This window comes from Bubalus kerabau, chromosome 19, assembly GCF_029407905.1.
Source record: "Bubalus kerabau isolate K-KA32 ecotype Philippines breed swamp buffalo chromosome 19, PCC_UOA_SB_1v2, whole genome shotgun sequence".
Lineage (NCBI taxonomy): Eukaryota > Metazoa > Chordata > Mammalia > Artiodactyla > Bovidae > Bubalus > Bubalus kerabau.
In genome coordinates, this window is record NC_073642.1 from 8,951,485 (window position 1) to 8,964,473 (window position 12,989).

Sequence of the window (12,989 nt, forward strand, 5' to 3'; positions counted from 1 at the left end):
TTTCCTTTTAATTGCATTCTATTTCTTAGCCAGCTCTTCACAAATTACCAAACCAAACTGAAACCCAGCTTCCTTAGTGTTCTTTCTGTGAACATCATTAGTGGTCCTAATTGAGGGATTAGAACTGGATCTTAGTTTTTTTGTTTTCAGAAATGTCTCTAAGTCAGAATCACATGTCACTCATTCCCCTCCCACCCCGGTAATGAAATTGGACAAATTAAGTGCATTTTCTTTTTTTCCTTTTTTCTCCTGCCAGGTTTTGATTGGTTATTTCCCTTCTGCCAGATGCAATCTGTTTTTCTCTTCTGGCTTTCCTCTGAACTTTTTGGTTTTATAAGTTGAAAAATATAACCTCCCACATCACATCCGTTGGGTTTCGTGATGAACTAGTTATTCTTAAAGTCAGAACTTGATTTGGCTGCTACTGTCTGAAATACAAAATTGGGGTGGCTTCTCAGAGTTAAGCTGGTTTGGCTTTTGCAAATCTTTTTCTCATCTAAGATTTGGCTCCAGATGAAGGTGAAATAGTTTGCGTTCTGGGCCAATTAATAAGTTTATTGGCACTAAGCACTTCATGCCATTTGTTAGAGGGCCACAAGCTGATTTATTTTTATTACTGAAGCATCTGAAAAACATACAAGTGTTTGAGAGACCACTGAAGCAGTCTTCTCCCTTGACTTGTGGAAGAAACAAACTGAAATGAACTGTGAGTTGCTGAAGCTCTCCCAGCAAATCTAAGTCGAGAAGCCACAACCACAAATGATGATGATGATGATGATGATAAATATTTAAGGGTCCAGTATTAAATATAAAGGGCTTTCCCGGTAGCTCAGCAGTAAAAGAATCTGTCTGCAATCCAGGAGACTCAGGTTCAATCCCTGAGTGGGGAAGATCCTCTCCATTGGAAACCCACTCCAGTATTCTTGCCTGGAGAATCCCATGGACAGAGCCTGGTGGGCTACAGTCCATAGTGTCACAAAGAGTTGGACACAACTGAAGCGACTGAGCACAGCACACATTAAATATAAAACCAAGCATCATATTTATGTCAAACTTATGGACTTCCCATGTGGCACAGTGGTAAAGAAAATGCCTGCAATGCAGGAGAAGTGAGTTCAATCCCAGGGTCAGGAAGATCCCCTGAAGAAGGGCATGGCAACCCACTCCAGTATTCTTGCCTGGAAAATCCTATGGACAGAGGAGCCTGGTGGGCTACAGTCCAGGGGGCTGCAAAGAGTCGGACACAACTGAGCATGCATGCAGCAGCAGTTCCCTCTCCCAGAGCCCTAATGGATGAAAATGCAGAAGGGAGCAGCCTTCTGGGCTGCAGCAGGTCCCGCTGGCCTGGGACTCAGAAGTCCTGGTCTGGGGTTTCAGACCTGGCCTGCCTTTGGCAGAGCCCTCATCCAACTGTCTTAAGTCCTCTTGTGAAGGAGGCAGTGAAATCAACAAATGTAATTGCTTACCCTCTTTGAGCTTCAGTTTCCTCACCTGTAAACCAGGATTTCCCTCGTGACTGGTAAGAATCAAATGGTAGCATGTGGGTGGCAGTCTCAGCCCAGGCATTAATAATACTCCTGCTGATTTCATCATGGTACATACGAAGGGGTGATAAACACCCAGGCCCTTAGGCTGTCATTTGGGCATGTTGTTGGAGTAAAATCTAATAATACTGTCATTGTGTCACTGGCTGTTTGGTTTTACCTCAAGTGCCACATTTTAGTGGTTTCTTGTAGTTGTCCAGAGAGCTGAATTTAGACTGTATCTGGGCTCAGTCACATAGAAGAGGGATTGATTAGTTATGTCTGCTGTGGGTGCAGGAGGCCTCCACTTGTACCACCTGTGCCAGCTGTGAAATGAAGACGCTTGTTCTTTGGAAGAAAAGCTATACCTGACCTAGACAGCATATTAAAAAGCAGAGACATTACTTTGCCAACAAAGGTCCATATAGTCAAAGCTATGGTTTTCCAGTAGTCATGTATGGATGTGAGAGTTGGACCATAAAGAAGGCTGAGCGCCAAAGAATTGATGCTTTTGAGCTGAGGAGTTGGAGAAGACTCTTTAGATTCCCTTGGACTGCAAGGAGATCCAACCAGTCCATCCTAAAGGAAGTCAACCCTGAATATCCATTAGAAGGACTGATGCTGAAGCTGAAGCTCCAATACTTTGGCCACCTGATACAAAGAACTGACTCATTAGGAAAGACCCTGATGCTGGGAAAGACTGAAGGCAGGAGGAGAAGGGTACAACAGAGGATGAGATGGTTGGATGGCATCACCGACTCAGCAGACATGAGTTTGAGCAACCTCTTGGAGTTGGTGATGGACAAGGAAGCCTGGCATGCTGCAGTCCACAGGGGTGCAAAAAGTCGGACACGACCGAGCAACTGAACTGTGCCAGCTGTGAGCTATATGAATGCAGAGAATGCTGAAAGGCAGGAACAGGAAGTCATTTTGACTTGTTAACGATGAAGCCCTTTTGTGGGCCTGACCTTGACCACAGTACAGTTTCCTCAATTGTCATGACGTTGCAATGGGTGAGAGATGGTTCCATATGTAGCCTTAGGATGGGCTGGGCCTCGAGTTCCAGTAACTCTGTGGGGTTGAGACACTGGTATGTGCTCAAAATCTGTCACAAATCATTGAAAAATCAGTTGATCTTGGTGTAGCAACTGCACACCAGTAATGAGCCTCTATTATTTACCTTCCTTCTGAGCGTCAGAATTCTGGAGCTGTTGTTAAAGATATGGCAGATTGGGTTTCTCTCTGGACACATCCAGTGCTTCTGCTGAAATGGCTTGCCCGGAAGTCCCCTCCTGTTTCACTGATATGTGACTGATTATTCTCTGTCCCCTCACACTCCACGTCTGTGGCCCTGGGGACCAAGGGGGCCTTTCTGGCGCTCCCCCTGCTCCTGGAGGCCAGGGTGGGTGTGAGAGGCCAGGGTTGAGAAAACCTCCGTGAGAAACTGTGATCCCCAGTTTTGATCTCAAGCACGAGAAGAACTGCATGGTGGGGGAGCCCACACCTGGCCCCCGGCGTGTGGGTTGATTCCAAGCATCGAATTTATTGTGTCTGACTTTCCCTACTTGTCTCACTTAGATGTTCTTTTTGTTTCTCCTTCAAAGGTTCAGTCATTTGGGGAAAGGATTGTGCTTTTCATTCTGAACGTCGTTATTTTTGGAAGACTAGAGAGGAATTTGGATGATGATGACATGTTTTTTTTACCTCACTCTGTGAAGGAGGAGGCTAAGATTCTGTGGCGAGATGGAGCAGCTGTTGGATTTTACACAACCAAAAGCAAAGGTGAGGGCCGTGCGGCCACGTGGGGCCACCACCCCTTCAGGCTCGCGGGGAGGCTCCGGGTGCCTGCCTGCCTGGAGGACGCCGCGAGCACAGACGTTCCTTGGAGAGAACCTTCTGGCGCGGGAATTGTCACTAGCTCAGCTGTCATGTAAATAAGCCCGAGGTATGGATTTCGTTTCCACCACATTTCTCGTTTTACTGGCCAAGAGGAGGAAGATCCATTAGGGCCCTTGGGTTCCCAGGTTGTGCCATGTCCCCTGTAAGATGGTTGTTGCCGTTAATGGTTGTAAAATGACTTTGCAAGCACAATGCTATTCCTTTCTTTTCTTTAATGTTACCAGTTTGCTGTCAGGAAAAACACCATCACTAATAGCTGACATGTGGTGCAAAGGCACACTGGATGCCAAGATTTATAGACATTACCTCAGAAAAGAGGGAGGTCGGCCACGATAGCGAGGTTAGGGTAAAGTCCCGGGACTTATTTTTAGGGGACGTGAGGAGCAGGGTGTGTGAAACTTGTGCTGTTTTGTCTAAGGGATCACGCTCTTCTTTAACAGTGCTTTCTTTAATAGTTTCTTTGCAAGTTCTGTCAACATCTCTGACCCAGCTGGTCAAGCCCTATTGTTTAATTCTTACAAAGTTCTGGATTTGAGCAAAAATAAAATTTCCCAGTACATCACCACAGATATGCTATTGTCTTAGTTGTGTCTTTCCCCGGGGATGCAAAAGCTACTACTGCGGTTTTGAGCTGTGTTCACATGTGTCTCTGTTCCACACGTCCAGGACGGAATAGATGGGCGTTTCTCACTGTTTTCCTTCCCTCGGTGTGGTGTGAGACAACTTGTGTCTCACACAAACCAATCGTGTAGGTCATTATCTGTCAGAGTCAGTCATCGAGGCAGAGGCACTGTGTCTGTCAGCTCCTGGGGCATTGAGAGCCCTTTGTCCTTCGATTTTGATGTACTGCTTCACTCCTTGGGTGGCCGTGTTCTTTAGACATTCATTTATAGACCAAGGGATCTGGAGAATCCTCAGAGGAAGTGTTTTGGTAATTCCTCTTTCTCGGGCGACTCATTTGTTGTCATCTTCTACCAAATGGCTTGTCTTCAGTTTGTGGCAAAATCCTTTGTGCTATAAATGTCCTACCAACAGTAACGAAAACTGTTAATAGATTTGGACTTGATGTGTGAGCCTCGGTTTAGGGGCAGAAAGAGCTTGACCTTGGTCTTGTCCAGTGCTGCTGTTGCTGCTGGTCTCCGTGAAATCCCAGACTTTGTTCCAAGAGAATCAAGCAGAGGTTGGGTGTGATGTCTCATTCATCTCAAGACAGACCCAGAACTATGGCATGGAAGGAGGATATTAAGCTGTCGAATTGAGGCAGATCAGACTCGGTGCTTGGATTTCTGCCTCCTCTTCATTTCTCATGAATTCTACAAATCTGATGGAAAGTTCTCTGCTTGGGATTCCTTGGTGGCTCAGACGATAAAGAATCTGCCTGCAATGTGGGAGACCTGGGTTCGATCCCTTAGTTAGGAAGATCCCCTGGAGAGGGAAATGGCAACCCACTCCGGTATTCTTGCCTGGAGAATTCCATGAACAGAGGAGCCTGGTGGGCTACAGTCCATGGTGTTGCAAAGAGTCAGACACGACTCAGTGACTGATAGTTTCACATTCACTTTCTCTGAAGCTGCTTACTAGGTCTCGTTTTCACCCATGACCCATGAACTGATTTTTTTAAGTGGCAATTGACTGTTAGCCACCCAAAAACTGAGTTTAAAAAGTATCAAATGAATAGAAAATTAAGTAAATAAAAAGTATTTTTCTGACAATTAAAATTTTTTTTTTTTTTTACTGCTTATTTCTGGATTAGCTTGTTTTTTGGAGAGCCAGAATAAAAGTATTTCTGTGGAATAGTTACATAGACTTTGCTATCATCAGTGTTTGAGAGCTCCAGTCACTTCACATGCTTGCTTGTCCTCGGTGTTATATTGTTAATTTTAGTCATTCTGCAATTTGGTATCTGATATCTAATTTTGATTTTAATTTGCATTTTCCTAATGGTATTATCATGTTTTCATGTGCTTTTCTGATGGTCATATATCTTCTTTGGTGAAGTGTCTGTTCAGATATTTTTGCCTATTTTTTTATTGGGTTGTTTGTTTTCTTATTAATATTACTGAACATTGAGTATTCTTTATATGTTATAGCTCTCTGTTCTTAATCAGATATATTTTGAAAACATTCTCATTTTGGCATAATAATTTTTTCAGAGTGCAGAAGTTTTAAATTTTAGTGCAACCTAATTTATCATTTACCAAATTTCATTATAATTCAGCTCAAAATATTTTCCAATTTACTTTATGATTTTTTGATTTCTTTAAAAGTAAGTTTTTAATTTCCAGATATTTGTGAGCACTTCCAGATGTTTTCTTTTTTGTTGATTTTTAATTTAATTCTGTTGCAATAAGGTAATATAGTCTGTAACATTTTAATATTTTTGAAACCTATTGAGAGTTGTTTTATAGTCCTGTATGGGGTTTATCTTGGTAGATACTCCATATGGACTTGAAAGAGTGGGTGTATTTTGCAAGTATTGGGTTTCATGTTTTGAAAAGGTTAGTTCGATTAAGGTGATTGATACTGTCATTCAATATTCTTGCTAATATTTTTACCTGATTATGAAGTTCTGAGGGAAGTATGTTAAAGTCTTTGTGATTGTGGATTTGCCTCTTCTTTTAGTTCTGTCTGTATTTTGTGTATTTTGTACTTCATATATTTTGGAATTTTGTCATTAATCACATCTAAAGTATAACTGCTATATTTGTCTGATGTGTTGACCATTCTGTCATTATGAAGCGGCCCTCCACTTGTCTTCCGTGATACCTCTTGTTATGAAATTTATTTTCTCTGCTATTACTACAGCCACTTCATCTTCTTGCTTACTGTTTGCATAGGATATATTCTTCCTAGCCTTTTACTTTTAGTCATTTATGTCTTTATATTTAAAGCATGTGTTTTGTTGACAGCATAAAATTGGGTCTTAGATTTTAAATCTAGTTTTAATAATCTCTGTCTTTTGATTGGAATATTAGTCTATTTCCATTTAATTATTGATATGGTTGTACTTAGATCTTCTCTGTTGCAATTTGTTTTCTGTCTTCTGTTTCTTTTTGTTTTTCTCTGTTCTTCTTTTCCTGTCTTATTTTGTTTTAATCAGATTTTTTTACTGTTTCATTTTAATTGCTTTCTTGGCATTCTAGCTTTATATTTTTGTACTTTTAAAAGTTGTTGCTCTAGAGATTACATATGCATCTTAAACTTAGATTAACTTAGAGTGAATATTGAATTACTTCAGGTAAAATATAGAAACCTTGCAGTAGTATATTTTTATGTACCTATTATTTCATAGTGCTATTGTTGTGTTGATAAATTAGATGTTTGTTATAAACCTGTTGCTACTGACTTATAAATTTTAATTTAGAGAGTTATATCTTTTAAAGGTGTAAAGAAAAAATATGTAATTTAGAAATGTTTATCCAGATATTTACCATTAAAATTTTTTTGTATAGGTTCCAGTTGCCCTTCAGGCTAGAGTTCTTCCTTTAAAATTTCTTGTAGGGAGTTAGTTGATGGCAATAAAGTCTCTCAAGTTTTGTTTATTGAAAATGTCTTTATTTCACTTATGTATTTGAAGTGTTGTTTATCCAGTTATAGAATAGTTAGTGATACCTTTTTTCCTTCAGAAATTGAATGTATTGTTCCAGTATCTTCTGGCTTTCATAGTCTTTGGTGAGAAGTCAGCAATTAATTTATTGTTGTTCTTCACACATAAAATGGCATTTTTCTCTGAATGCTTTCAAGTCTTTCTCTTTAGCTTTTTTGCAGTTTAACTGTGATTTTTCTAGGAGTGATTTTATTTTCATTTATCTTTTTGGGGCTTTGTTGAGCTTTTTGAATCCAGTTTCCTACCAAATTTGGGAAGATTTTGGAGATTAGTTCTTCAAATTTTTATGCTCTTTTCTTTATCTGGGATCCCAGTTATATGTATGTTGGGGTGCTTCATATTGTCTTGTAGTCTCTGAAATTTTGTTCATTTTTATTCAAACATTTCTCTCTTTTTTGGTTGGATAATTTCTGTTGATCTGTATTCAAGTTTATCTGCCATCTCCAAACTGTCATTGAGCCTATTTAAAGATTTCAGTTATTATAGGTGTGACCTGTATAATTTCTATTATGTATAGTTTCAATTTCTCTGTTGAGATTCTCTATTTATTCATTGAGCATATCTTTCCCTTTAATTTAAAGAATTACTTTAATTCTTTGAACATATTTGTAAAGTCATTTTGAGTTCTTTGTCTGCCAAATCCAACATCTGGACCTATTTAAAATCAGTTATATCAGAGTGACATCAGCAACATGGTGGAATAAAAAGGTCCCCTTCGGTCTACACCCAGTAAAGCATCTGCAGTTCAGCAAAAGTGCCTCTGCTCAACACACCAGTATGGTGGAAAATTCTGTGTCTGTACATTTAAAGCTGGGTGGACTGGAACGCAGAGGGAAGGCAGAGCTAGGGAGCAGCAGCCTGGCTCTCTGGCTGTGGGAGCTGAGCCGGTCATCCAGAGAACAGATAGCAACAGGGGGTGGGGGAAAGCAGCCCTGGCCTCTGAGGTGCCGGTTCAATCCTGACTCTTTCTTGCCAGTGTCCTCCCCTGTGGCAGCAGAGTCTGCAGCTCAGGGATGCTGGGCACCAGGGAAGAGAGCACAGCCAGTGACACTGGGAGCAGGAAGGCCTCAGTGGCCCCTGGAGACACAAGAAGCAATGAGGAGGATACAGAGCCACTCCTCCGACAGAAGTGGGAGAGGGTAGAATGGACCAATTCGCAGGTGTAATTGGAGGCAGCGCAGGTAAGGAAAACCATAAACTTGTGCTATTGCGCCACCTACTGGAAAGCAAAAGACCGAATTTCTGCCCTGTTAAAGCAGAATCAAGCAGAAAGATACTGCTTCAGATGTAATGACAGAGGAACAACACATCAAGTGCCAAGTGAAGAACCAAAGTAACACCATACCACAAAAGCAAAATGACATTTCTCCAGAAGCCAAATTTAAAGTCATGGAATATCACAATTTAACTGACAAAAAATTCAAAAGAGGTGTCATGAAGAAATTCATTGAGCAACAAGAAAACTCAGAAAGGCAGTTCAATGAGCTCAGGAATAAAATTAGTGATCAGAAGTAATACGCTACTAAAGACTCTAAAAAGAATCAAGCAGAAATTCTGGAGCTGAAGAACTCAATAAATGAGATAAAGAATGCATTAGAAAGCACTGGAAATATTTCAGACCATATGGAAGAGAGAAGTAGTGAGTTCAAAGACAGAAATCTATAAATGATGCAAGTATTAGAGGAAAGAGAAATAAGACATAAAAAATGAGGACATTCTATGAGAGCTATCCAGCTTTATGGGAAGGGTAAACATGAGGGTAATGTGTATCCCAAAAGGAGAGGAGAGGGATAAGGGAGCAGAGAGATTCCTTAAAAAAATCAAAGCTGAGACGTTCTCAAACCTGCAGAAGAAACTGGGTATACAAGTCCTTGAAACTAAGAGAACACCTAATTGCCTCAATGTGAAAAGAGCTTCTTTAAGACAAACTATCTTAAAACTATCAAAAATCAATGACAAAGAATTAATTTTAAAGGCAGGCCAGGGGTGAGGGGATGATGATAAAAAGTGCCTCTGCTCCAGAAACACCCACAGAGGCTATCAGCAGATTTCTCAGCAGGAAGTCTACAGGCCAGGAAGGAGGAGAATGATATTTGAAAGATAAAAAATGTCACCTGAAAATACTTTATCCAGAAATATTATCACTCAGATATAAAGGTGAAATAAAGACTTCCTGAGATAAATAAAAAAAGTGAGTTCACCAACACTGCTAAGTCACCTCAGTCGTGTCTGACTCTGTGCGACCCCATAGACGGCAGCCCACCAGGCTCCCCCGTCCCTGGGATTCTCCAGGCAAGAATACTGGGGTGGGTTGCCATTTCCTTCTCCAGTGCATGAAAGTGAAAAGGGAAAGTGAAGTCGCTCAGTCGTGTCCGACTCTGCGACCCCATGGACTGCAGCCCACCAGGCTCCTCCGTCCATGGGATTTTCCAGGCAAAAGTGCTGGAGAGGGGTGCCATTGCCTTCTCCGTCACCAACACTAGACGTGCCTTATAGGAAATGTTGAAAGGAGTTTTTCTACCAGAACCAGAAAGGTAAAAGGACAGAAAACTAAGTTGATAAATATGAATAGAATCAGAAAATTATAACTGTTTATCAGAATCAGTTTTAATTTATTATAGCATAAAGGTTAAAGGGATAATTTGAAAAAAACAAAAATAGAAAAGGAGAAGCGGGGAAACGACAAGAACCCTATAGGTAAATGAAGATAAGATGCTATCCGCAGAAAAAGGATTATTTTATCTATGAGATGTTTTATACAAACCTCATGGTAACCACAAAACATAAATCTAGAACAGAGGCATGAAACATAAAAAAGGAGGAAACTGTGAAAAAATATCATAGGAAACCACAAAACCAAGATGACAGGCTGGAACACAAAGAAAAAGAAACCAGCAATGATATAGAGAAACCAGCAACAAAAGATGAAATGGCAGTGCTAAGTCCTCATTCATCAATAATTACCCTAAATGTGAATGGAGTGAATTCACCCCTCAGAAGACACACAGTGCCTGGGTGGATTAAAAAACAAGAACCAATTTGTTACTGAAGATTCCAGGAGACTCATTTCAGCCCTAAAAATAAACATAGGCTAAGAGTGAAGGGTTGGAAGATGATGTTCCAAGGAAATGGCCCCCAAAAGAAAGTGGGTGAAGCCATACTCATAGCATACAAAATAGACTTAAAGTCAAAAAATTTACCAAGAGACCAAAATGGATGGTATGTAAAAATAAAGGGATGGGGGGTGGCAATTTATCGAGAAAACATCATACTGTCATAGTGGTGGATACACACACACACACACACACACACACACACACACACATGCATTTAACATAAGGGCACCAAAATATATATAATTGTTAACAGACCTAAAAGGAGAAATTGACAGCAACACAATAATATTGGGGGACTTCAACATCTCTTTTACATCCATGGCTAAATCATCCAGACAAAAAAATCAACAAGGAAACTGGGCCTTAAGTGAAACATTAGACCAGATGGATTGGATAGATCTGTACAGAACATTCCATCCAAATGTAGCAGAATGCACATTCTTCTCAAGTGCACTTGGAACTTTCTCAAGGGTAGGCCATAAGTTGGGACACAAAACAAATCTCAGTAAATTTAAGAAGACTGAAATCATATCAAGCATCTTTTCTGATCACAATGGTATGGGATGAAACTAAAAGTCGACTACAATAACAAAGCTGGAAAAATCACAGATATGTGGAGACTGAGCAAAGTGTTATGGAGTGACTGTTAAGTCAATGAAGAAGTCAGAGGAGAAATAAAAAATCACCTGAAGATTAAAGTAAGATGAAAAGACAACATACCAAAATTTATAAGATATAGCAAAAGTGATACTCAGAGGAAAGTTTATAGCAAAACAGGCCTACCTCAAGATACAAGAAAAATCCTAATGAACAATCTGAACTTACACTGAAAGGAACTAGAAGAAAAAGAACAAAGAAAGCCCAAAGTCAGTAGAAGGAAAGAAATAGTAAAATCAGAAATGAAAGAGGAGAAATAACAATCTGTATCACAGAAATACCAAGGGTTACAAGAGAATATTATAAACAGCTGTATGCCAACAAATTAGACAACCTAGAAGAAATGCACAGATTCTTAGAATTGAACAAGTGTCCAAGGCTGAATCATGAGTAAATTAAAAATCTGAATAGACTGGTCAGTAGTACAGAGATTGAAACAGTAGTCAGAAGCTCCCAGCAAACAGACGTTCAGAACCAGGCAGCTTCACAGGTGAATTCTACCAAATATTCAAAGCTTTAAGGCCTGCCTTTCCCAAACTCTTCCAAAATATGTAATAGAAGGGAATGCTTTCTAACTCATTTTGCAAAATGAAATTTTGCAAAAATCAGACAAAGACAACACACGTGTATACACACACACAAAGTGATGAACATACTTCAGTATCTCTGATTAACATAGTTGTAAAAATCCTCAACAAAATATTAGCAAAGAAAATCCAATAATGCATTAAAAGGTTTGTGTACCATGATCAAATGGAATTTGTTCCAGAGGCGCAAGAACAGTTCAATGTAGGGACTTCTCTGGTAGTCCAGTGGTTAAGAATCCACCTTCCCATGCAAGGGACACAGGTTCAATCCTTGGTTGAGGAACTAAGAGCCCACATGCCATGGGGCAACTAAGCCTGTGTGCCATAGCTAAGGCTCAGTACAGTCAAAAATAAATAAATAAATATTTAAAAAATGGTTCAACATATGCAGATCAGTCAGCATGATGCAGAACATAAAGAAATTGAAGGATAAAAAACATACAATTATCTCTGTAGATGTAGAAAATCAGTTGATAAGATTAAACATCCTCTTATGATAAAAATTCTCAATAAAGTGATGTAGAAGAACATCAGTTCAGTTCAGTTCAGTTGCTCAGTCATGTCCAACTCTTTGTGACCCCATGGACTGCAGCATGCCAGGCCTCCCTGTCCATCACTAACTCTTGGAGTTTACCCAAACTCATGTTCATTGAGTCGGTGATGCCATCCAACCATCTCATCCTCTGTCATCCCCTTCTCCTCCCACCTTCAATCTTTCCCAGCATCAGGGTCTTTTCCAGTGAGTCAGTTCTTCACATCAGGTGGCCAAAGTATTGGAGTTTCAGCTTCAGCATCAGTCCTTCCAAAGAATATTCAGGACTGATTTCCTTTAGGATGAACTGGTTGGATCTCCTTGCAGTCCAAGGGATTCTCAAAGAGTCTTCTCCAACAGCACAGTTCAAAAGCATCAATTCTTCGGCGCTCAGCTTTCTTTATAGTCCAACTCTCACATCCATGCATGACTACTGGAAAAGCCATAGCTTTGACTAGATGGACCTTTATTGGCAAAGTAACATCTCTGCTTTGTAATATGCTGTGTAGGTTGGTCATAACTTTCCTTCCAAGGAGTAAGCGTCTTTCAATTTCATGGCTGCAATAACCATCTGCAGTGATTTTGGAACCCCCCAAAATAAAGTCTGACAGTGTTTCCACTGTTTCCCCATCTATTTGCCATGAAGTGATGGGACCAGATGCCATGATCTTAGTTTTCTGAAAGTTGAGTTTTAAGCCAACTTTTCCCTCTCCTCTTTCACTTTCATCAAGAGGCTCTTTAGTTCTTCTTCGCTTTCTGCCATAAGGGTGGTGTCATTGGCATATCTGAGGTTATTGATATTTCTCCTGGGAATCTTGATTGCTGGGACATACGTAAAATAATATAGGTCATATTTGGTAATCTTACAGCCAATATCACACTCAGTCATGAAAAACTGAAAGCTCTCTCTTGAGAATCAGGAACAAGACCAGAACAAGACTCTTGCCACTCTTATTTAACATAGTATTGGAAGTCCTAGCAAGGGCAATTAGGCAAGAAAAAGAAATAGAAGGTATCCATTTTAGAAAAGAAGTAAAATTCTTTGTTGATGACATGATTTTATATTAA

General features: G+C 40.1%; 1 protein-coding gene across 1 annotated transcript in view; it reads left to right on the plus strand.

Annotated features, from left to right (window-relative positions):
* The window catches only part of LOC129634486 (protein FAM169B-like), an 86,007-nt gene that overhangs the window by 47,027 nt on the left and 25,991 nt on the right, over positions 1-12,989 (plus strand). Inside the window, exon 5 of the mRNA XM_055556741.1 lies at positions 3,128-3,305. Coding sequence (XP_055412716.1) covers positions 3,128-3,305 — 178 coding nt within the window. The remainder of the gene's footprint in view (positions 1-3,127; positions 3,306-12,989) is intronic.